The 25,719-nt window shown below is 41.7% G+C and overlaps 1 protein-coding gene across 1 annotated transcript in view; it reads left to right on the top strand.

Annotated features, from left to right (window-relative positions):
* ZNF536 (zinc finger protein 536) overlaps positions 1-25,719 on the top strand; it is a 338,062-nt gene that overhangs the window by 295,566 nt on the left and 16,777 nt on the right. The window contains exon 6 of the mRNA XM_044269573.1: positions 23,617-23,769. Within this exon, the coding sequence (XP_044125508.1) occupies positions 23,617-23,769 (153 nt within the window). The remainder of the gene's footprint in view (positions 1-23,616; positions 23,770-25,719) is intronic.

Here is a 25,719-nt window from a genome sequence, read left to right as displayed (position 1 = left end):
GTGGATAGTACAGTATCTTCACACAAAATGTATTTACTCAATTTCCCCAAAATTTTATATTGTCAGAGCAATAAACTAAAAAAAATAGCCCCCAGAGGTTTCTTTACATGATCCTGACTCATTGTGTCCAAGAACAGTCAAAACTGGTACCGCACACCCATAAGAAGGTGCCCGCAGAAGGACCCTTCAGTCCGTAATCAGTGTGAAGACAAACCGGTGACTGCTGTGCGGGTCTCCACCTCCTGAGCCAGTCTCGACGCCCAGGAAATGACCTCTCTATCACGTTAAGGCAGGTCTCCATTGTGGCCAGTGATCGACTATGTGGGCATTTCCTGTGTGTTAAGGTGGGATCAAGAAGTAAAGACCTGTAGGAACTTGGTAAGCTTTGGAGCAACAGTGGGGGATCAGGGAAGTGAGTTTTATTTTTTAGATTTTTAATCCATTCTACCTCTTATCTAAAAAGCTTTATCCTCCCAAGCAATCCCTTTAAGTGCAGTCTATTTGCTTCCTGGATGAAAACTCTTTTGGGCCAATGAGCAGAAGCTTCAGTTTAGGGTTCAGTGCCAGAAATGGGGTCTGATTTCATGATTTTAGACAGACATAGTGAAAAATGTTATGTAAATTAGGCCAATCAGTATACCATTGACTTGGAGGTCATGAGTTTACTTCGGTCTATTATGTAATGCCTGCAGTAGAGTGGAGTGCCCCAATGATAGTCAACGCCAGACATTTCACAACGCCCCAGCCCTCCACATTTTTGGCTAGGTGCTAATTTCCGCCATTAGTAAACCGCTTTTATATTTGACCTTTCCCAGTCATGGCAATGTAAAGCTGGAATGTGATCATCTTCTGCACATAATGTACTTTTTACTAAATAATTTTTGTAGCTGTTTTGACCAAAAAATATAAATCACATTTGACGGTTATTGCATTATATTTTAGAGCAGGCGATTGATGTGAAATATATGCTTTAATGTGTAGCCATAATTTATAATTGCATCCTGCGCCCGCTAGAATAATGTCTCAGATTTGGATTGTCTTCCTGGAATAAAATTAAGGAAAAAATGCATGTGCTGTATGGTGTGCCTTGGTGTGTCCCTACTGGTACTCTTTTTCTGAAAAACTTCTCATTTTACAAAACTTGTATTAGTGGAATGTAGTATGGTTCAGCGCAGACACCGGACATACGAGGAAGTGGAGGACATCCTGTATCTGTGTCTATGGTGAACACTTTCAGCACCAATCTGCCGTGTTTACTCACGGTCATGGTGGGGGCAACTCCGTTCAGGCTAAGGTAATCCCTGAAACCATATAACGTATTCTTTTGCCATCAGACCCTTTTTTTTTTTTGTAAACCCTTTAAACTAATGCCAGCCTATTAGTCATCTCTCTCCAGTGATGGGTACAGGAGGAGGCCATGTCCATGCAGGTGTTGAGTCATTAATATGGACTATAGAGGAGTGGGTGAGAGTTACGTAAAAGTAGGGTAATCGAACCTAGTGGACTACAGGTAAACCCATAACTTAATATTGTAAATCTCACGAGACCAGGAAGCTGAGATATGCGGACCTGTTTGATAGGGTTTCTTTAGACTTCTATGTGACGAGGAAGGATTTTTGGTCTTTGGTGATTTGCTTTCCCTGGTTAATAAAGTAGCAGCTCTACCGGGTTAAGGTGTGAAAAACTACCAGTGACCACCATGTTCTGTTTCCGTGGCACCGTGAAAGTTAAAGAGACCCCCTGCAAGCAGCTCTGTATATCTTTGGAACCTCGCTGATTGACAGGAAGGCACAGATAAGGCAGGAGGACGGTATCAAACAGCAACTATTATCTCAGCTTCTTGTATGTATGCTATGGGGAAGGAGGGATATTGGGCGTTAACAGCAGTCGCATGACTTAGGCTTTAAAGGGGGTGTCCATTTCTAGAAAACCGTGGCTGCTATCTCCAAAAATAGGACCACACTTGTCTACAGGTTGTGTACGGTATGGCAGCTTGGCCCCATTCACATCAATGGAGCGGAGCTGCAATACCAGACCTGCCAGGTGTGTCGCTGTCTCTGGAAGACAGTGGCCATGTTTTTATAATGCTATATGTCACCTTTAACACATCCTGTAAAGAGTTAATGTATGTTTTAACCAACGAAAGGCATAATCTGTAGATTTCCAGCTTGTGCAGACCCCAGTCCCCCCCTTACCGTAATGTGTTTCGTTCACAGGAGATTTTGTACTTAGCTTGTTTCATGGTGTGTTCATAGTGGTTCCCTTTCAGACAGAGGGGCAGCCTGAGGCTAGCAGAGGGTGGCTTTATATCGTGGCGGTAAAGCGCTCCCTGTTTTTTAAAGAACATAATTAGGAGTGGGTCATCTGTGCAATGTATGGCACAGAGCGAGACAATGTTACCACTCAGGAGACCACCTTTCATCATTTTACACATAGCGGAATAGGCGGCAGAGGTTTCATCTCAAACCAGCGCAGTACAATGAGGAGCGGTCGCTCGCCACGGCTGAAAAATGACTGTACTAAATATATAACAAAGGTGCACTGAAGTAGACTACACCTGCGGGACACCTTACAAACCAAAAATCATTACATGAGCCCCTGCAAACGCAAAGTCTAAGATTATAACTGGATTCTTCCATTTTAAACTGGTTTAGTGGTAAGGAGAGATAAATTTACCAGGAACTATTTCCCATACCAGTGAGTCGGTGCAATTGCTACATATATCGTATTGAGAGTACAGGCACAAAATACTGGGACATATAATGGGACATGCACAGTACTCATTTGGCCAAATTCTCTATCACCTTTGCACCCCAAAATGAGCAAATTTGGGAAAAATTGTGACCGCATAATGCAGGAGCATGTCTCTCAGGATAACAAAGGATTGGGCATGTTGAAATCCATGATGTTTGGATGTTCTTCCCCTTGAGGATAGCTGTCAGAGCAGTCATCCCCACATTCAGCACTCTAGAAATTTCTAGGAGGCTCCATAGCGGTGAATGCAGGGGTGGCTGTGCAAGTGCATCTTGCTCTCAGGTTAATTCGGGCCCCATTCCTGAGGTAAGACCCACACCTATTAGACAATTATAGTGCATCCCATTAATGTGCCATAAACGTCGCAGGTGGCATGTTGGTGACAGACACCAGTATCTGATCGCAAGGTGGCAAGATGCACACAGGTCACGGTAGGGTATGATCATATATAGAGGACTAGCAATGCAAAAATTGAACTTCTTTTATTAGGCCTAGAGCAGCCTGGGAAGGACCCTTAAATAGACTGGGACACATGGGCATTGATTGGGTGCAGCGAAGAGGGGAAGCTCCTTCTGTCTTTTGTAACTTGAGAAAGGGGCCCTGGAGCCCAAAAACATGTGGGTTTTATGAGACACAAATATGCTTCATCTATCGTCCGTCAGATTTGACCTTGCAGAAGTCTTGCACCAGACTATGTTCCTCCTTCGAGCGGTGTAGCTTGTTTCACCCTAGCCTCTCCCATCCCTTACATATTACATCTTAAACTTAGGCTGAGAAAATACTGGAACCTTAAGTTGTTTTCTGTTCTTTCTTATCCTTATATACCTTATGTTACTCCTACATTTCGCTGAAGTTAACCAATTAAAAGTCATGATCATGGCCCACATTTCATCAGAGTCTTTCAACATCTGGTTCTCCGCTAAAACAAAAACTCTCATCTGACTAGCGGATGAGGTAAGAAGCCCCATTCTCTCCATCATTTTCTGCTCTTGCATACGAGGCCTGGGATGTCTCTGAACCACTTCCGCATCAACATAATGTATATCAAAGGCAATGAAATGAAAATGGGGCTGGATTACTCTACGACTAAATCCTTCAGGGAAAAGTAAATTTGAATGGGTTAATCACAATATACTCTAAAGACAACTATTTTTCCTCAAGATGTCTTACAACAATAGTGCGGGTCTGATCATTATACTACTGTAATTCTGCAAAACTCTCTTTAAAAGTAATTCTGAAGATCCAACAGCTGTTAACACAAAGGCGTCCTCGGCGATAACAAGAATTAGGCGATTTTTTTTGTTTGTTTGTTGAAGCATCTGCATTGGCTTCTTGTCAGTTGAAGGACAAAATGAAGCATTTACACACAATACCCAATATACAGATGAGTTGGCTTTTTATACCAATGGTGTCTTAAATTACAGGACTGATTTATGGTGGAGGGAGGTTTACACAACTGGTTGCAAAGAGCACTGGTTTGTCAAGTTGGCACTTCAAGGTGGGCCTCCGTGTTTCGTCAGCATGAAGGACCATCATCTGGAATTGATGGCATTGCCAAGAGCCAGTCGAAATTACCAATTTATTGCACTGAATTAACTAAATGGCAATAACTAGGGACAACATGGAGGCCTACTATGGGCAACAATCAACTTGACTAATGTCATAAAAGGTTCCTCTTGTCAGCATTTTATCAAATGAACCATTCAAGCGAGTATCTAATAACTATATACTGTATCAACACCTGTGCTGATTGATCATACACGTGGTTGAGGAACAAAGGAAACGTTCAATGTTGCATTCATGTCAAAACACCAAGATATTGTCCATTTTTTTGCCCAGGGAGCCAAGTCAGTCCCTGATAGAGTATTGAGCACAGTTTCCTGCAGGCAGTAAGGTATCTATACGACTTCATGCATTCCCTGGTTAGAAATAAAGAGTAAATTGCCTAAGGCTGGGTTCACACCTGAGCGTTTTACAGCGCGTTCCTACACGCTGTAAAACGCTCAACAAGGAGAAACCAATGATTCACTATGGGAATGGTTCTCACCTGGATGTTTTACAGCGCGTACGATCGCGCTGTAAAACGCCCGACGCCTCAAGAAGTACATGAGCTTCTTTGGGGCGTATTGTCGCGCGTTCCCGTACATAGACTTTCGGGAACGCGCGACAATTGGCGTTCGCTTGTCTCTGTATGCGCGATTGCAAACGCCGGTACAATCGCGCATACAGAGCGCTCCTTTCAGAACGCTCAGGTGTGAACCCAGCGTAAATATATACAAAGCCCTTGATTAGAAAGGTTGTCTTTGATTTTGAGTAGAAGAGTCTAAAACTTCTGTGGTTTCGACATTTCAAACACCATTTCTACCCCTGAATGAAGTTTACCATCATGATGTGATATTTGAATGGATGCAGATCATGTAGGACTATTACCCAAGCCAACTGATCTGTCTGTCATCTATTGGAAGTTACGGTGAGAACATTCCTAGACCTGGTGGACCACCCACCCAAGCTAGGAGATGTTCAAATGTGAATTTTTGCCAAATTGAATCCATGGAGCCCTAGAACTATTTACTTCACTATTTACCACTTCCCTACCAGTGATAAGCGGCAGGGGCAATATTCGAATTCGTGATGTTTTGCAAATATTAGCGCATATATTCGCGAATTCGAGATCTCCAGTCATTATTTTCTTGATTGCGAAAATCGGTAATCGGAAAATTCGCGATATGAAAATTCACGATCAACACTACTCCTAAAGTCAAGATATTGCAGCCTTCTCATTGGTCTACAAGCAAGAAGCAGTGAGGGATCATGGGTACTGCTGAAAAAAAAAATCTAGAATATTCACGATTACGAAGATATAGCACTATATTCTAGATATTTGCAAATTCTCAAAGTGCCAATATTTGCGATAATAATAGGCGATTAGAATATTCGTGATCAACACTATTCCGTACCACAGCATGAATATATATATATATATATATATATATATATACATACATTGGTGGTAGGGTCTTTAAAGATGGAGCCTACTCTAGAGCAGTGCGGGTATCATAGTCACTGGGTTTCTGCAGTTTTAGGCCCCCTGCACACGAACGTGTTTGATCCGCGCCCGTGCTGCGGCCCCCGGCCGTAGGTCAGCCGCATCGGATCGCGGACCCATTCACTTTAATGGGTCCATGATCCACCCGTTCCGCAAAAAGATAGGACATGTTCTATATTTTTGCGGAACAGAAGTACGGGACGCAACCCCACGGAAGCACTCCGTAGATAGATGGATTTGCGGACCCATTGAAGTGAATGGGTCCGCATCCGTGATGCGGAATGCACACGGGACTGTGGCCTGTGTATTGCGGCCCGCAATTTGTGGGCCGCAATACGGCCACGGATCACACACGTTTGTGTGCAGGGGGCCTTAAGCAGCAGACACCCAAAGGCAATGTCTGTGATTGTAAAAACGAAACCCATAAAACTGTGGCAGAATTGCTTTTTTTATTTTTATTTTTTTCATTGCACCCCATTTTTCTCCAGCTTCCCACTACATTGTATACAATATTAAATGGTGGCATTAAAAAAGTACAACTTTTCCTGTAAAAAAACAAGTCCTCATACTGCTAATTGACCCAATTTTTTTTTTTTTTTAAAGGTATTTTTTTTAAAGGTATGGCTCTGGGAAGGCAGGGAGCAAAAACAGAAATTGCCCAATAGAAATGAAAAATTGCCCAATAATAAAGTGGTTAATGGTCAATGCATGGATATATATTGTGCAGGGGTTAACTGTGGGGCGGTGGGGTACCTAGGTATGTACTCTGGGTGCCAAAGTAAGCCTTGGTCAAGGTACTTAGATAAAACAATGTTGGTTAAGAGCTCATGCACATGAACGTATTTTCTTTCCGTGTCCGTTCCATTTGTTTGCGGACCGTATGCGGAACTATTCATTTCAATGGTTCCGCAAAAAAAAAAAAAAAGTTACTCAGCGTGCATTCCGTTTCTGTATGTCCGTATTTTCGTTCCTCAGAAAAATAGAACATGTCCTATTATTGTCCGCATTACGGACAAGGATAGTATTGTTCTATTAGGGTCCAGCTGTTCTGTTCCGCAAAATACGGAATGCACAAGGATGTCATCCGTATTTTTTGTGGACCGCAAAATACATATGGTCGTGTGCATGAGCCCTAATAGGGAACTGAACTTTCCTCCTGATGAAGGAAAACCCGAGATCCAACAGCAATACCAAACACAACCTATGGTTTAGAGTGGCGTTTGAGTTAGAGTTAGAGTGTTTCTGAAAGGAAGCCATTTATTCAATCCTAGGCAACCCCTTTAAAAGGAACTTGTGTTATAACCTTGAAGACTCCTTTCTGATGACACCAAGCGGACGCGTCACTGCACCATATTAGACACCAGTTGGAGACCAAGTACATGTCCCTATGATTCCAGAGCCCATCTGGAAGACTATGTGAAGAGGTAACCAACACTACAGGATAGGTTCAGCACAAGTCCGGGTGTGCACATAGGGCACTGTAAGCAGAATGATTACCCTGGACACCCTTATACCATGATATACCGTCTCCAGAGCCTATAGACCCCATTACATAGGGCTAGCAAAATCCTGAGAAAATAGAAGCGGCAGCCGAGCCTGGGTGTTAAGCATAATAAATACTATTTGCAATGTACATAAAAAGGTAATTTTCTGTTTTGCTTCTGTGTTTTTTTCTCCGCTGGTGTGTTAACGACTCAATTTGGAGAAAAAGGATTTAAACAATAAAACAGAAATATGTACGTACAATTACCAGTTAAAAAATACAGTGAGAGGCAAGCAAAAAAGCTTTCTTTTTAACAGATTGTGTATTTTATGCTCTCGAAAAGATAAAAACCTCAACATCCAATAATAAATTCATCAGAATATTTATTTTATGGACCACATATGTGTTGTTGGGAAGTAGACGAGTCAAGTAATAAACTTCAGGCAAAAATTTATGTTGTGTGTGTGCTGACGGTGTGCTAAACGAAAAAACACTACAGCAATATACAATATATAGAGATATACAGTGTGTGTGTGTGTGTATATATATATAGAGAGAGAGAGAGAGAAAAGATAGATGGATAGATAATAGATGGATATAAGATAGATAGATAATAGATGGATATAAGATAGATAGATAGATAGATAGATAATAGATGGATATGAGAGATAGATAATAGATGGATATGAGATAGATAGATAGATAGGAGATGGATATGAGATAGATAGATATGAGATAGATAGATAGATAGATAGATAGATATGAGATGGATATGAGATAGATAGATAGATAGATAGATAGATAGCCTCCGCTCGCTCGCTAGCTAATGCTGGCTAGATCTGAGAGCGCGCTCGATCATGTCTCGCTCGCTCTCGCTCAGCTCGATGCTCTGCGCTCGCTCTCGCTGGGCTCTGCGCTGCTATCGCTCGCTACTCGCTCGCTCGCTAGCTCACTCGCTCCTGGCTGGCTCTGCGCTCGCTCCTCAGCTCGCTCCTGGCGGCTCTGGGCTCGCTCGCTCGAGGCTCCCCTCATCTGCGCTGGCTCGCTCGCTCGCTAGCTCGATCGCTCGCTCGAAGCTGCTTGCGCTCGCTCTCGTACTTCGCTCGTCTGCTGGCTCTGCAGCTCGCTCGCTCTTCTGCCTCGCTAGATATGCGCTCGCTCTATGGTAGATTTTTGCTAGCTAATGCTCTGGATGGTCTGAGATAGATGTATGTATGATAGAAAAGGAAAGAGAAAAAAGCAGCACACATTAATGGCGGGTGCAAATCCTTTCAAAGTCCCATGTAAATATATCTGAACAAAGACGGCAGCACTCCATGTACGTATGATGCAATACCAGACACAACCTATGGACCGGAGTGGCGCCCTTCTGGAGAATGAGCCAGTCTTTCTTCCTGACCCCGCTCAGCCCCTTCCTAAGGATTTGATAGAATAAATATGGCTGGGGTGTTGGAGCTGCACTCTGTTTCTATGTTAATCGTCTGTTTTTCCTTGATCCCGTCTTCTGCTTGGCTTTGAATAAGATCCCAATCAATACGGCCCAAATAGCAGAAGTAATTGCTGATCATGTATCTGTGTCCCAGACACTTTTATAAAAGACTATGTATTATGTATGATGTGACCTTCAAATGTCATGAAAGCGTCGAGCAATAAACTGTCAATATTTGTGGTTAGAAGGGTCTCGATGACTTTTACAATAATTGGTACAGCTATATTAAAAGCCGGGATCACTCAGCTGGTTAAAGAGACACACACAGGCCAAGCTGCTTCTGGGAATCCACGGCTGCCAATTTTTAAATGAAGGATATTACAGGGTGCAGGAAATGTGATCCCTCTTAAGCCGTCCGTCTTCACCTGCGAAGGCGCTTCAGGGCGGCCGGCTCATTCCCTTTAAAGGGACAGGCTGCTTTACAGACAATCTCCCTCCATTACATGAAGGCTTTAGAAATACACATATAACTGACAAGTACAGAGGTGGCAAAGCTGAGTTGGTCGTATCCCTATGTGAGGCATACGCTGTGCCACTACTTCACACAAGTTAAAGGGGTCCAGCAGCAGCAGTTGCATCCAGACTTAGGGCCTAAGGGGGCCCAAAGGCTTATCTTCCACATAAAAAGACCCCAGTATCATAAATGGCACTTGCTAGGTGGGACCCCGATATAGATTTTGCTTTGGGACCCATGTGCTTAAATGAAACCAAACTTAGACCACAAGCAATAGGCAATCACAGGCACTATCATCTAGTCATCGAGGAACCAGGTCAGAAAAGGGGTACACAATGTATCAGTTGGTTCTCAGGTGTACCTTTAAGGGCCTGTTCAAACTTCAGAATTTGCCAACGGAATTTTGGCCCAGTCACAGCAGCCAAATTCTGGCGGCTGCGTGGTGTCCGCCTCCCATTGGTTTCAATCAGAGGCAGCGGTGCAGTAAACAGGCCAGTGGTCTAAAACTATGACTGCGCTAAGAAGAGACATGTCCCTCCTTGGCGCAGTGTGCGGACAGGCGGCGCTTGAAGCCGCAGTGGGTGGCCGCTCACATTTTAACTTTTTTCTTAGTTGTTAGTGGGTTCAGAGCTACTAAAGTGAACAACGGTGGCAGAAACCACCGATTCTGCCACCGCTATCAAATGTGAACGCACCCCAATAACACACTCTAGGTCCAATTGCAAAATTTTGCCACTTTTTGCATCTTTAAAGAGGTTTTCCGAGATTTTTATATCTGGATAGGTCATCAGTAGAGATGAGCAAAGTTCTTAAAAATTTGATTCAGCTGCTTTGCCGAATTTTTCAAACAAATTTGCTTTGTGACGAATTACTTTGTCACGAATCACATTTCTTTGTAATTAGCGAGTGCAATGACGGGAAACGGTGATTGCACCACCCCCCGTCACTGAACCCCTCAGATGCCGCGTTCATCGCTGATCGCGGCATCTGAGATTAATATTAAGGCCTTTAGGGGTTGATCGGCTGTTTACAAAAGGCAGCGGCGCTCGCAGTAGTCTCACAGCCTTCTCTCAGCTTTTCCTAGCCCAGTGACATCACGTTCATTGGTCACGTGGCCTAAGAGCAGCTCAGTCCCATAGAAGTGAATGGGGCTGAGCGCAATACCAAGCACGGCCACTATACAATGTACGGCGCTGTGCTAGGTGAGTACGGAGAAGGCCGCAGCAACGGTGCCTTCTCAAAAATCTGATCGGCGGGGGTCCCCGGTGTCAGACCCTCACCAATCAGATACTGATGACCTATCCTGATCTCCCCCCCCCACCCCGCATGTTAACCTCTTGGGACATAAAGACTCTCAGGTAGTGGAGTGTACCTTGATATATTATTATTACATCATGGCGATGGCGCGGGCACTGCCACTGTGCCTACATAATCACAGGCAGGAGGATGTCCCTCGTGCGCAGCCGTTCCCTCACCGCACTCACCAGCGGTTAACCGTAGCCTTGTCCTGAATGGGTTAACCTAGAAATATGCTTCTGAATGTTTTAATGTATTTAGGAGCTAAAAATAAACAATGTTGACTCCCTATTAACCCCTGCAGCGCCACAAGGCAAAATTAGCCTTCTATATCTGATGTATTCGAGGGTTCCTCCACATTCGTCATTACTCAATGTCGGCATCTTACACAAGACAGGCACCTGCCCTCTAACTTAATCTGCGGACCTGGCCCCTCCTCTGTTCAGCCTATTAGTTGACATTGAAGGCCTGCATTCCCTGCCTGCTCAGTGTCAGCGGCTCGCAGGCCCGGACAGCGTTGTCACAAGTCTGTTACGTTTTTTTGTATTTTTTTGTATTATTAGTATTATTTTGCTGCCTCACAGATTTTTGGCAACCTTTACACCAAGCAGCGAGAAAGCAGTGTTGATTGATCCTGATTAGCGATTCCCTTCAGTTTTTTGTAGTCCGTCCCTCCCTTAAACACATTTGTTGCCAATTCATAGGAACAGCAGTGTTTAATTTGACCTTATATGGGCACGATCCAAAAAAACAAAACAGGACTGATGCTGAAAACGATACAGTGAAGTAGTAAATTTTACATTGTGTCTTATGTGGAAGCGTGTAAAACAATTGCTGATTGTGACTGCTGGGAGTTGTAGTGCTTTGTGACATTTAGGGGGTTGGTTCATACATTAGTTGCAAAAACAAAAATAAATGCGGATTGGATGCGGACCAAAAATACGTTCGTGTGCATGAGAACTTTCTTGTGCAACCATGATTTTGTTTCCAACCCAAAGTCGTTTGAGGCAACCACCCAAACCGGTACTGAAAGTGGTCTTCTAAGGGTTGGTCTTCTGGAAGGAGAGGGCCATTATTCATAAAATATGGTGGAAATAAAAATATATATTTTGTCTTGTCTTAACAAGAAGGTTGTGTCCTCAAAGTGGTGGTCTTTTGGAGAGGTTTAAACGTATGCCTATAGCTCTCCACCGACTACTTCTTTAAGAAGACCACCCCCCATCTAGACCAGATTTTTCTATGAAGGATTTAGTTTACCTATATTCAGTTTATACTGGTCATGCTCTTTGAGAGGACCACCCACCGTCCAAAAGACTATTTGTCAATGCAATTTTGTGCGGTCATCTCAAGGAGGTTTCGCTGTAGTTTTATTGTGTTTTCCACCATCTATATCTGGCTCTTCCTCTATCTGGTGAGTTTATAGGAGTGGCTGCCATGTGAAAGCTGCTCCCCCACCATCTCTTACCAGTTTTATTGACCACTGAGCTCAGTGCAGGGAGTTCAACAAAAAACAAGGCTAGAGGGGTGTATGAAGGGTATGCACCATGGCAGCTGAGTCGCAATGTCAACCAGGGCAAATGATAGGAGGTTCTTGAAAGATATGCTTCCTAGATGAAGAATCCTAATGTCAACCAGGGATATAGCTAGGAGATTCTTGAAGGGTATGCTCCCTAGATGATAGGGCATAGCCAGGAGGTTCTTGACGTGTATGTGCCCTAGATGATGGGTCCTAACGTCAACTAGGGGCATAGCTAGGAGGTTCTTGAAAAGAATGCACACTGGATGATGGGTCCCAGTGAGAAGGCAATAAGTAAGTTTCCATGTTGTAAGCTGGTTTAATTAATTCCTAAATTTGAGATGGGGAGAGCTAAATTTTTGTCTCAGGTGTTGGAAAGCATTACTACACTTCAACACTTGGGCCTTGAAACATATTTCTGATCACAAGGGGACCAGAAGTAAAGACCACTAGAGATTTTATTGGATCTCTAGAAGTATCCTAAACCTGTGGATCACCAGATTAACTAATGAGGTATTATGGGCAACCAGGTTTTAAGGGGTGAGGGCTTTATTGAACCCCAACTATATTACTGAAGAGTAAAACATTAACTGTGGGCATTCCTCCCTTTAGTTTTTTTGCAACTTTTTAATTTTTTTACAATCCCAATGTTCAGTAACTCACCAGTTTCAAAGCTCTTTTCTTCTCCCGGTGAAGAACAGAGGCAGAATGAGAAAATGTCACAATGTGGATTGTATCCACCATTTACTTTGAATGTTTAAAAAATGCAGGTCAAGAAATAAAGAAAGGATTAGGATTTCTCCAGTCCCACTAAGTGCAGATTTCCTGCCTCCCAGCTACCAGGCCCCAATTTGTAGCCTTCAGAATACATCTATTACAAAATGCCGTCATTTCACATGGTTAATTCAGACACTAACAGGCCGGGGAGATGTTAAGGATTCGGTTATTTATTTCTCTTTCACAAGCCACTCATTTAATATTTGCTTTTTAGCAATAAATGCTGCCGGAGATTTTAATTTTTTTTCTTTCTCTCTTTCTGGAAAAGTTAATAAAGTTAATGAAATATATTGAAATAAATTCAATACTTGAAATTAATCATTGACTTTTCCACCGGTATAATGCAAGTAATTTGTTGTTATAGATTCAGTGCTTTTGGAAGAATTACAGTCTTGGTCTTGCAGGGAAAAAAAATAATAAAAAAAATATATATATTCGCATCCAGTAAAATACCAATAATCTGGAACTTGGGGACCACTGAAATGGCGGATGATCGGAAAAGTTGTTCTGGGGTTTCGGTGGTTTTAACAGAAGGAGCATAAAAACGCAGTCCAAATGCAAGAAGAAAATACAAAAAGTAAAAAAAATTAGATCATGAAAAATGGCAAAAAATAGTTGCCAGATACTCTCAATAGCCACATAAATTTTGCTTCAAGAACTAAGGCTAAACCATTGAAAAATGTGCTGGTACACATTGGGACAATAGGAGCATTTTTGTTATATGCTTTTGTTTACTTTAGTTAGTTTTTGCCCATCTTATATCGATTCTCAATGGCCACCATGTTCTTATGTGCCCGCATTGCTGAGAAAACTGAAGTTTTAATATATGCAAATGAGTCTCTAGGACCAATGGGGTTGTTGCCATTACACATAGAGGCTCTGGTCTCTCTGCAACTGCCGAGCCCTCTGCACTTTGATTGACAGGACCAGGCAGTGAAAATGTGATCATGCCTGGCCCTGTCAATCAAAGTATAGGGGGCGTGGCAGTTGCAGAGAGAGCAGAGCCTCTAGGTGTAAAAGCAAGGCTCCCCTTGGTCCTAGAGACCAATTTGCATATATTAAAACATCATTTTTCTCAGCAGTGCGGGCACATATAAACAGGGGACCAACACAGATGCTGACAGATGCCAAGCGCACATGTGACAGGTCAGCCGGTGTGATAGGTAAAAATCTGCTGATAGATGCTCTTTAACACTGGAAATTGTTCTAAGGCTAGGTTACACAGTGATCTTGGGCAAGACAGGTGTCACCTGGCAAGTAGCGCAATGTCACAGTGCCGTCATAGAAATGAAAGGGGTTGCAGAACAACTTGCAAGTTTGACACAACCACGGCCCCAGAATCAGAAAAAGTCCATTGCTGCAACCCTATTCATTTCTCTGGCGGCACTGCTACACTACGATAATTGATTGGGCGACACCTGTCTCGCCCAAGATCACTGTGTGGCCCTAGCTTAATGGTGGATATGTTCATAACTGCCAGTAGACTGTGCAACACCCCCAACTTGACACACACTTTGTTACTTGTTGAACCCTAGCATTAAAGAAGAGGACCTTTCCCCTCTCCTGACATGTCCGTTTTAATCTCTTCATGCATTCCCCATGTGATAACAAATCTGGAGCATCTATTCTTATGGCTCTATGTTGTACCGTTCCTTTATTATTTCTACTAGAAGTTATGAATGAATTGCTAGCAGTCTGCAGTAAGGGTACAGAGGGGGGTAACCAGTTGGGGGGTGTTACCTGCACAGTCTCAGTCTATCCAATCAGTGCTGCCATTGTCAGGCTGTACAGGGACACACCCCCAACTGGTTACCCCCCTCTGTACCCTTACTGCAGACTGCTAGCAATTCATTTATAACTTCTAGTAAAAATAATAAAGGAACGGCACAACATAGAGTCATAAGAATAGATGTTCCAGAATTGTAATTAAATAGGGAATGCATGAAGCTATTAAAATAGGCGTGTCAGGAGCGGGGACAGGTCCTCTTTAATACCTACAATACCAATTTCGAATGTCAGGTTGCACCATGCACACAATGTCCATACAGGGAGTGCAGAATTATTAGTCAAGTTGTATTTTTGAGGATTAATTTTATTATTGAACAACAACCATGTTCTCAATAAACCCAAAAAACTCATTAATATCAAAGCTGAATATTTTTGGAAGTAGTTTTCAGTTTGTTTTTAGTTTTAGCTATTTTAGGGGGATATCTGTGTGTGCAGGTGACTATTACTGTGCATAATTATTAGCCAACTTAACAAAAAACAAATATATACCCATTTCAATTATTTATTTTTACCAGTGAAACCAATATAACATCTCAACATTCACAAATATACATTTCTGACATTCAAAAACAAAACAAAAACAAATCAGTGACCAATATAGCCACCTTTCTTTGCAAGGACACTCAAAAGCCTGCCATCCAAGGATTCTGTCAGTGTTTTGATCTGTTCACCATCAACATTGCGTGCAGCAGCAACCACAGCATCCCAGACACTGTTCAGAGAGGTGTACTGTTTTCCCTCCTTGTAAATCTCACATTTGATGATGGACCACAGGTTCTCAATGGGGTTCAGATCAGGTGAACAAGGAGGCCATGTCATTAGATTTTCTTCTTTTATACCCTTTCTTGCCAGCCACGCTGTGGAGTACTTGGACGCGTGTGATGGAGCATTGCCCTGCATGAAAATCATGTTTTTCTTGAAGGATGCAGACTTCTTCCTGTACCACTGCTTGAAGAAGGTGTCTTCCAGAAACTGGCAGTAGGACTGGGAGTTCAGCTTGACTCCATCCTCAACCCGAAAAGGCCCCACAAGCTCATCTTTGATGAAACCAGCCCAAACCAGTACTCCACCTCCACCTTGCTGGCGTCTGAGTCGGACTGGAGCTCTCTGCCCTTTACCAATCCAGCCACGGGCCCATCTATCTGGCCCATCAAGACTCACTCTCATTTCATCAGTCCATAAAACCTTAGAAAAATCAGTCTTGAGATATTTCTTGGCCCAGTCTTGACGTTTCAGCTTGTGTGTCTTGTTCAGTGGTGGTCGTCTTTCAGCCTTTCTTACCTTGGCCATGTCTCTGAGTATTGCACACCTTGTGCTTTTGGGCACTCCAGTGATGTTGCAGCTCTGAAATATGGCCAAACTGGTGGCAAGTGGCATCTTGGCAGCTGCACGCTTGACTTTTCTCAGTTCATGGGCAGTTATTTTGCGCCTTGGTTTTTCCACACGCTTCTTGCGACCCTGTTGACTATTTTGAATGAAACGCTTGATTGTTCGATGATCACGCTTCAGAAGCTTTGCAATTTTAAGAGTGCTGCATCCCTCTGCAAGATATCTCACTATTTTTGACTTTTCTGAGCCTGTCAAGTCCTTCTTTTGACCCATTTTGCCAAAGGAAAGGAAGTTGCCTAATAATTATGCACACCTGATATAGGGTGTTGATGTCATTAGACCACACCCCTTCTCATTACAGAGATGCACATCACCTAATATGCTTAATTGGTAGTAGGCTTTCGAGCCTATACAGCTTGGAGTAAGACAACATGCATAAAGAGGATGATGTGGTCAAAATAATCATTTGCCTAATAATTCTGCACTCCCTGTACTATCAAAACTGTGATAAAAACTTACATAAAATGTGTCTACAACTCTATGCTCAGCCTAAAAAAATCCTCCTTAAGTCTCAAAACATCCCCAGACATTACAGAAAATGCGATTCTACCTCATTTAAGTGATAAAAATGGCGACCCACAGCTTCGCATTGTGAAAAAGACACCAATGGTTCTTTATTCATGAGCGTCAGAAGAACGAGTTCCTCTTAAGAAGCTTATAACATGGAATATCTTAAAGGCCACATCTCCTGGCCACCCACGTACCTCTGTGTGTGTCTTGAGCCTTTGTTGATTCTTTTAAACTCTTTTCAATTGTCTCATTAGGTCATTATCATATCTACATGGAGTCATAATAAAATGTATAAAAAAATAAAAATATCACAAAACAAAACATCAAAATCATGTTTGGTCCTCCCCTATTAAATTTTCACGTTACATCTTCAAGCTGTTTGTCCTCAAATTTAAGTTTTATGCCAAGGAAGAAAAAAAACTACGCAGGGTTCTTTTCCATGTATTCTGTGTTTATAAATGAAAAATATCCAGAAAAATAAAAAAAAACTTAAAAATTTCCACCAACTAAAGTCAGTTTTCTCATTGGTGGCTTTGAACAAGTTAAACTTTTAACAAGCCAATTTCATAAACAGTTCTACAAACACTTAAATTACCCCGTGATGTACGGCTTTTTGTGTCATATCTATTTGTAAACCATGTCAAAGGCAGATTTAAAGTGTTTATGGCGTATTTATGTAATTTTATTACTGCAAATTGAATCTATCTAAACATCTCTCCTTACAGAGAAGGGGATCTCTATGAGGTTTGGTGGTTTTCTCAGGCACACAACCCTCATTATCCTACTCGCGGCCCCTGACCCTAGATGCTCGCCCCTCAGGACAGAGAATATACAATATAAATAACATTACCTGATACAATGTTCTATATAATGGCGCAGATGTACTAAGCCTGTAGATGGCATAACCTCAGCCAGACCTGCACCAGATTTATCCACCGGGGTTCAGGCTGGAGGATAAATCTGGTGCCGGACACTTTTCTCTGACTCTATACCAACTAACGGCTTGAGACAGAATTTCATGCCAGAATTGTGGTGCAGTTTTGGCGCAAAATGGCCCATTTTAGGCAATGCTCCTATCAAATGAAGCTCCACACCTTTGTCAAGCATGTTGGAAAAAAAAGTGTATAAATCTTGGATGCACCAGCTTTTTCTTGCACTTTTGGTGAGGAATTTAGAACGATAAGATTTAGGTTTGAAGGAACTTTACTGTAGTGGGTTTTTTTTTTGTTTTTTTTTTTATAAGGAACACTGCAGGCAGAACCGATACATTGTGTCATGTCTAGTGCAGGACCCTTGAAAAGAGAGTATCCCTTTGTCATGCCCCACCCATCAGAATCTGCACACGGCATAAAAATGTTTTTGGCTGGAGTTATCCTTCAATGTCAGGGGTGGACTGAGAACTTAAAGTGGCCCTGGAAAAAAATAAAAAAATAAAAGTGACTCCATGTTGTAGGTGGGGCCAACAATAACATAGTGCAGTGTTTCCCAACCAGTGTGCCTCCAGCTGTTGCAAAACTACAACTCCCAGCATGCTCGCACAACCAAAGGCTGTCCGGGCATGCTGGGAGTTGTAGTTTTGCAAAAGCTGGAGGCACACTGGTTGGGAAACACTGACATAGTGCATCATACCACCTCAGCAGAACCACATACCACAGCGCAGCACAAAATACTTAATAGAAGAAGCCCATTTGTAGTGGGGGAAGAAGCCCTGTGAGAACACCTACAGCCACTGGCTGGGTACATAAGTACCTGACGTTCCCAACATTAATTAACACTTGGGGCATCAGGTTGTTATGTACCTGGCTGGTAGACGTGAGGAGGGTTTGGGCGGCCCCCCATGGCAACAGCCCATCGGTAATTTTTGGGTTTATGGCCAGTCCGCCCCTGTTCAATGTACGGTAAGTAACTTCCTTTTATAAATGTCAAATTCATCATTGCCCTGCAAGTCTGTCAGAGGTGTACAGCCGCGGTTTATGGTGGCCAGTATTTCATCTATAGAGACTGATGGTCTTTAAATTTTCATATTGTTTCCTAATGCACACAGTACTGATTTAAAAAAGTACAGGACCGCTTTCTTTCGGGAACAGCACCTCACCTGTCAATGAGTATTACAGTTAAGCTCCACCAAGGAGAATGAGTCTGAGTTGTAATACCACAAACAGCCCGTGGACTGGTGGGGCGCTGTTTTGGACAAAAGCAGCCATGTTTTTCTAGTCCTATACATACCCTTTAAGTTAGAACTCCATAGAGTACCAATTCACTATCCTTCCCTGATACCACAACTCTTTAACGTAGCGTAAAAAATGAACTTCTGGGATCACCCCGGCATTTTTAGATGAAAAAGGTAAAAGAAGTGTTTCACAGAAGATTAAATTTGATTTTTTTCACTAATCTCAAGGTATTTTGAAATCAGCCCAAGTGCTAGAATTTCATTTATTACTTTTTTTTTTAACAAATATTCTACGGATCACAACATTTCTATCCTTCGCTACTTTTAAGGAATTTTTTAAATAAACTTTTTTTTTTTCAAAAGCTCTTTAAATTTCCAACTTGGAAAATCCCGCCCTAAACTCCGTGGCCCGAATCATCATCCATTATTTTGTTCAGTCTATACAGTTACATTGTCGCTTATGAACGATTCTTGAGAAGGGAATATTTTGCGCTAAAGATTTTTTTTTATCTTGAACGGGTCCTAGTTAATTTTCCAGCTGTGTAAATATTGATAAGATAACAATAGAATTTGTTCCCGACACATATGCCTGAGACAATTCAATGAAGTAATGTTCCCGGGCTGGCATTAATTAAACTGCTAGCATTCGAAAGCCATTAATGATCAATACCGGCTATAGAGCGGACGTATACCGGTGTGCATTTATATGCATTTAGTGCCAAATGCTGTTTACATAGAGGAATCGCCGGCGAGCGGCACAGTGACGGCAGCTGGTCTATTTAAAAAATGTACGCAAAAAAGGAAATGAGAATAATGGCGAATCCCATTTTCAATAGGCGACGTGGAATGAAGATGGAATCACTTTCAATATAAATATAAAAAGGCATTTTTTTTATTGGATAATTTAGCCATTTTTTGGTTTGTTGGTTTTTCACTTCCTATTTTTAACCATTTATTCTTTGAAATTTCACGCAGACATTGAGCAGCATTTCCTAGAATATTTTCTTTAAAAAGTCCTCCTCGAAAACATGGCAGAACCGCATAGGGGTCTTGCAGCAGTCCAAGCTTGCTGTTTGGCAAGCTTGGTTATATGAATCTGTTGCAATTGGCCCTTTGAGGTTCACGTGGACATGTACTAGGCCGAAAATCAAGACGTTTCACCTTTTTTTTAATTCTCCCTCCCTTGGAAACTTTGCACTATGTTTGCAAATGACTCAAAATTCCCAACTCCGCTTTGTTAAATGTGACATGTAAGCTACCAGCATGACAAGCAAGGCTTCCTGAAGAACTCTGCTGGCCCAGCTGATGTGCTCTATCAAGGTGGACTTGGACATGTCAAGCTATACCGGAGATTTGGATCCCGATCTCGATAGACACATGGTAGAGGGCTACTGCCAGACCCTTCACTGCTTGTTTCCGGAGAGCAATAGGCATACTGGATTTCTTCGGTGGTCGAAGGGGACCCCATACACATTAGATGTTCTGCTGAAATCAGCGGGTTTGGCCGACATACAGTACAGACCAAAAGATTGGACACACCTTCTCATTCAAAAAGTTTTCTTCATTTTCATGACTATGAAAATTGTAGATTCACACTGAAGGCATCAAAACTATGAATTAACACATGTGTAATTATATACATAACAAGAAAGTGTGAAACAACTGAAAATAGTCATATTCTAGGTTCTTCAAAGTAGCCACCTTTTGCTTTGATTACTGCTTTGCACACTCTTGGCATTCTCTTGATGAGCTTCAAGAGGTAGTCACCTGAAATGGTTTTCACTTCACAGGTGTGCCCTGTCAGGTTTAATAAGTGGGATTTCTTTCCTTATAAATGGGGTTGGGACCATCAGTTGCCTTGAGGAGAAGTCAGGTGGATACACAGCTGATAGTCCTACTGAATAGACTGTTAGAATTCATATTATGGCAAGAAAAAAGCAGCTAAGTAAAGAAAAACGAGTGGCCATCATTACTTTAAGAAATGAAGGTCAGTCAGTCCGGAAAATTGGGAAAACTTTGAAAGTAAGGGCTATTTGACCATGAAGGAGAGTGATGGGGTGCTGCGCCAGATGACCTGGCCTCCACAGTCACCGGACCTGAACCCAATCGAGATGGTTTGGGGTAAGCTGGACCGCAGAGTGAAGGCAAAAGGGCCAACAAGTGCTAAGCATCTCTGGGAACTCCTTCAAGACTGTTGGAAGACCATTTCAGGTGACTACCTCTTGAAGCTCATCAAGAGAATGCCAAGAGTGTGCAAAGCAGTAATCGCAGCAAAAGGTGGCTACTTTGAAGAACCTAGAATATGACATATTTTCAGTTGTTTCACACTTGTTTGTTTTGTATATAATTCCACATGTGTTAATTCATAGTTTTGATGCCTTCATAGTCATGAAAATAAAGAAAACTCTTTGAATGAGAAGGTGTGTCCAAACTTTGGGTATGTACTGTACATCTAACGTGTAGCTTGCCTTCAGAGATGTTTACCTCTAGAATTACTTGCTTGATTCATAACCCCAGAAGAAAAGTAATATACAATAAAATGATATAGGTCACATTCACACAGCTAAAATCCATGGCAGAAAAATCAGTAGCTGAAAACTGGATTTTTTGGTGGCAGACGTGATTTGGTGGTGGTTTTACAGGATTTTTAGCAGAGACTTTGGTTGATGCTTTCATGCTTCCCCATTGACGTTTATGGAATCCATAATCAAATCTGCTTCAAAGAAGTAAAGTGTCACTTCTGAAACATTTTTCAAATCAGCTACTCAAAAGAACTGAAAGGTTTGTACAGGGTAGAATTTTTGACATTAAAGTCAAAGGCGAAGCTGTTGGTTTAGTTTTGAATGTGGATTTAGCAGCGGAAAATGCCCTGAATCAGTGGAAGATGCTAGAGGTGTGAACAGACCCTTAGGGTGCGAGGTCTCTGCCCTCTGATAAAGGGGGGCAGACTGAGGGTTCCTATTCAAAACAGTATAAACTTCAAAACTGTTCAAAACTGGAATAAATAAATAGGTATTCCAATCAATTAGGTTATGACCTGGAGTTTGAAGAAATAATCAAATAAATACATCTATATGCCCCCTTTCTGGTGGGGATTTCCTTCACTATAGATGGATGTAAAATCTCCTTTTCTTTCTTCCGGATCTTGGGGCAAGATGGTGCAATAATGTTCTTCAGGGTTTGTGCTCTTCGGTAAGTAATAATGGGAAAACAGGGTAAATATTTTTTTAGGATAGGGTCTTTTTGAAGCATTCCCCAATGTTTGGTTAATGTCTGTCTAATCGCCATATGCTTCGAATTATATCTGGTTATAAGGTTCAGTTGGAAATCCTTAGAGGTACTATGTTGTGCTTTTTCGGGCCCCGTGTGTTTTGATTTTAAGGCTTCCTCTTGATTTCCTTTAAGGATTCTCTTAGTAGATTCCCTTATGAGTTTTTTGGGATAACCTTTCTCTTGAAGGTCAACCCTATCAGAAAAGGGGCATACTACAAGCGATCCAGGGAGATTGAGTCTGTGGGTGTCTTGAGGTTATCCCACAGACTACCTCCCCAGTAAAGAGTCAATTGTTTACAGTTTGTTTTTAGAAAAAGTTTTTAAGAGTTTTTATTTGATTATTTCTTCATACTCCAGGTCATAACCTAATTGGTTGGAATACCTATTTATTTATTAATTCATGAATATTCTTCATTCCTATGTTTAATCCCTATTCTGATCACCTATCATAATAGTTACTAGGGGTTTGGCGCCGTCTTTGTAGCTGTGATTCTCTTTTTCTTTCCTTTCTGTATTCATATACATAGTTTGCTCTACGCTTACAGTCACTACTGGCAGCCTCCCACTTCTCATTACTTGGTGATAGTTCCTCCTCCCTTTGACACCCTGCGGTTATTCCAAGATTTTTTGGATTCCTATCCAAAAAGTTCTTCGATTAACACTCTATTTTGGAATTTTTTCTCCCCTTCTTCCTCACAGTTGACTAGAAACCAGTGAATAGCTATTCACACTACAAACATGGCTACAGTTTCATAAAAGCTCCAATCCACCAATGTCACAAGACATTGGTGGGGGAAGAGTCAGATATCACAGGGAAGAGTCAGATATCACATAGTACAATAATGTAAGGGATGTAATTGCCTTAGAAAGCAAAAGTCATAAACTGATAACATGATTGTTATCAGAGCTGCTGACTGGCTGGAAGGGATCATGTGACTCATAGTTACATAGTACTCATGTAATATACTCATTTATGTCTATTTGTTATTCTGTCATAGCGACAGGTTCTTATAGTCTTATCATTTGGCCTCAGGGATCAGGAGAATCTCATCTGATGAAAAAAGACCTAAAAAAAATCAAACAAAAAAGTTACATAAAAAGGAAATGCTAAATTATAATTGTGGGACTAGATACTTTCTTCACCCATGAAGGAGAACTGAGTGTTCATGGTGCGAGTTCTATTTTCAATATTTTGTTTTGGGATTTGCCAAAATTGGTCAAAAATCACAGTAGCATTAGGGGGTGATCTAGTTTTGCTCTAGATGTACATATTTAGATTTTGCCATTTAACACTCCCCACCCCCTAACGTTGATTAGATCCAAGGGAGTAATTGATCAAAATCATGTAAGGTAAATACTAAAAATAATGTTACGTGATTATGCTGGAGTTCTTCTAATTTCCAACTTTTGGATTTTTTGGTGCCTAAAAAAAAATAATTCCAGGCATCTGCCTCCACAGCTGGTTCTTTTCTTCTATAACTCCGTTCACTATTAAGATACCATATGCTGCTTAAAATAATGATTAAAAAGATGAAATTATCCCCAAGAATCACAATCACAAGAATTGACAGAACAAATGAAACAGACAGGCAGAGTACTGATACTGTCCCTGCTATAATTACACAGCGTCTGGCTGAAGTGATGTTAGAAGTGATCGTCTCTGTGTTACAGATATGGGGGACGACACTGGAAGATGTACAGGAGCACAACAACAAGCTATGATGAGGGACAGAAACCTTGGCTCAGCTATGAAGGACTGTCCTTACTGTGGGAAAACCTTTAGGACTTCACATCACCTTAAGGTGCATTTGAGGATACACACAGGTAAGACCTAAACCCAGGACGAGAACGTAGCATTACTTTTAATCTGGTTTTTACGTGAGATCTGTTGTCCACACTAGAAGTAGGGGGTCTAGCAGTCACTGTCATGGAAAGTTACCATCAGACCAGGAACCATCAGTCCACTTACTTGAGGTCTATGTGTAGAACACGTCCATGTCCATTTTGTTTTTAGGAGGCTACTCAAGAGGTGGTCTTACCAACAAAATCTAAGGATGTGGGAACAGATGACATTGGTTACGTAGATGTCTTATCAACATTAAGGATTTGGAGAGACATTTGCATATACTTTTGACCCCAAACACCATCCAGAAGAATTGTGCACATAGCAAGGAGCCTTTCCTTGTGCTTCATTGACCAGATTTGGTCATTGTAACCAACCATTTTCTCTCCTGTAACCAATGTGATTTTGCCCATTCATTGAGATTGTAAAGTCAAGATCATGTATGGATTGCATGGCGATAGTGTTCACCTACAGACCATATGGACCACCTCTTATCAAGACCAGATTTTCTGTTCCTAATTTACAGTTCCACCACATATTATACATACTTGCCATCTTCTTTAAAATTCCCAGCACACCAAAAGACCACTTTTGAGTGCAGTTTTGGGTAGTCATCCCAAAGAGGTTTCACTCTGCTTCAAAGAAAGGTGCTTTTTCACAAGTACAAAATAATCAAAGAAGGCTCATGTATGAATTCATAGGCTCCAAGTAATTGGCTCTAAAGGCAGTCAAATGGGTATTTGTTCTCCTGTTTTTTTGGGACCCATTATTGTATCAGAGCCAGGGCCCACCGGAGCATCCTCTGCATGGTCAGACTGGCACACCAGACTAGGCGTGTCAGTCCGACCCTGCCCATGATTATCAACAAATTGTCAAAGTGATTTTCTCCTAAGAAGCGGTTGGCCAGTTGGGATCACCTCTATTGTTTGTCAATACATGTACAATGAAATCTATCCAAAAGAGTGGGCACTTTAAAAACACCACCTTATCCAGACCAGGTTAACTGTGACCGATTTTCATTTCCACCATATACATACTTTCCATCTTCTTTGAGAAGCCAACCACTTTTGAATGCAATTTAGGGTGGTCATCTCAAGGGATTCACTGTGCTTCAAAATCAAAGCGCTTTTTTTTTTTTTTTTTACAAATACAACACGATTAAGGAAATTTCATGTATGAAGTCATAGGTTCCTTAACAACACTACTTCAGGATGTCAGATCTTGCAGAAGTGGTAGCTGCAAATACAGTGGAGGAGTTTAAGCATGCATGGGATAGGCATAAGGCCATCCTTCATATAAGATAGGGCCAGGGGCTATACATAGTATTTAGTATATTGGGCAGACTAGATGGGCCAAATGGTTCTTATCTGCCGACACGTTCTACGTTTCTATGGTTGTTATTGTGTTGTGTAAAGGGTAAGTCCCATTTAGACAACCATGATCCATACATTTTTATTAGGTCATTCATGACCTTAAAAAAAGACTCCCACTCTGGTGGGCTTAGAGCAATCATATTGTGCATGGTCACCTATTCCTTCAACCTTTCCCTGCTGAGAACAGCTGATGGCTGAGATTAAAAGAAGCGGGACCCACAATGATCAGCCGATCATCATTTTATGAAGGGGTTGGCCAATTGGGACCACTATTTCATTGGTTGTCTTTTTTATCTCCTATTGTATATTTCAATTTAGAATACTATATCTAGATTTTTGGATTTGTAAAAAACAACTGGAACCACTGTAAGGGCTCATGCACACGAAAGTATTTTCTTTCTGTGTCCGTTCCGTTTTTTTTGCATTCATATCAATGGGTCTGCAAAAACAAAAAAACAGAAGTTACTCCATATGCATTCCATTTCTGTACTTCTGTGTGGACACGGACGTCATCCTGTGTGTTTTTGCGGATCCATTTTTCTCCGGACTGCAAAATAC

This window comes from Bufo gargarizans, chromosome 10 (genome assembly GCF_014858855.1).
Source record: "Bufo gargarizans isolate SCDJY-AF-19 chromosome 10, ASM1485885v1, whole genome shotgun sequence".
Classification (NCBI taxonomy): Eukaryota; Metazoa; Chordata; class Amphibia; order Anura; family Bufonidae; genus Bufo; species Bufo gargarizans.
The sequence above is the reverse complement of the archived record's forward strand: the minus strand, read 5'-3'. Positions and strand labels throughout refer to the sequence as shown.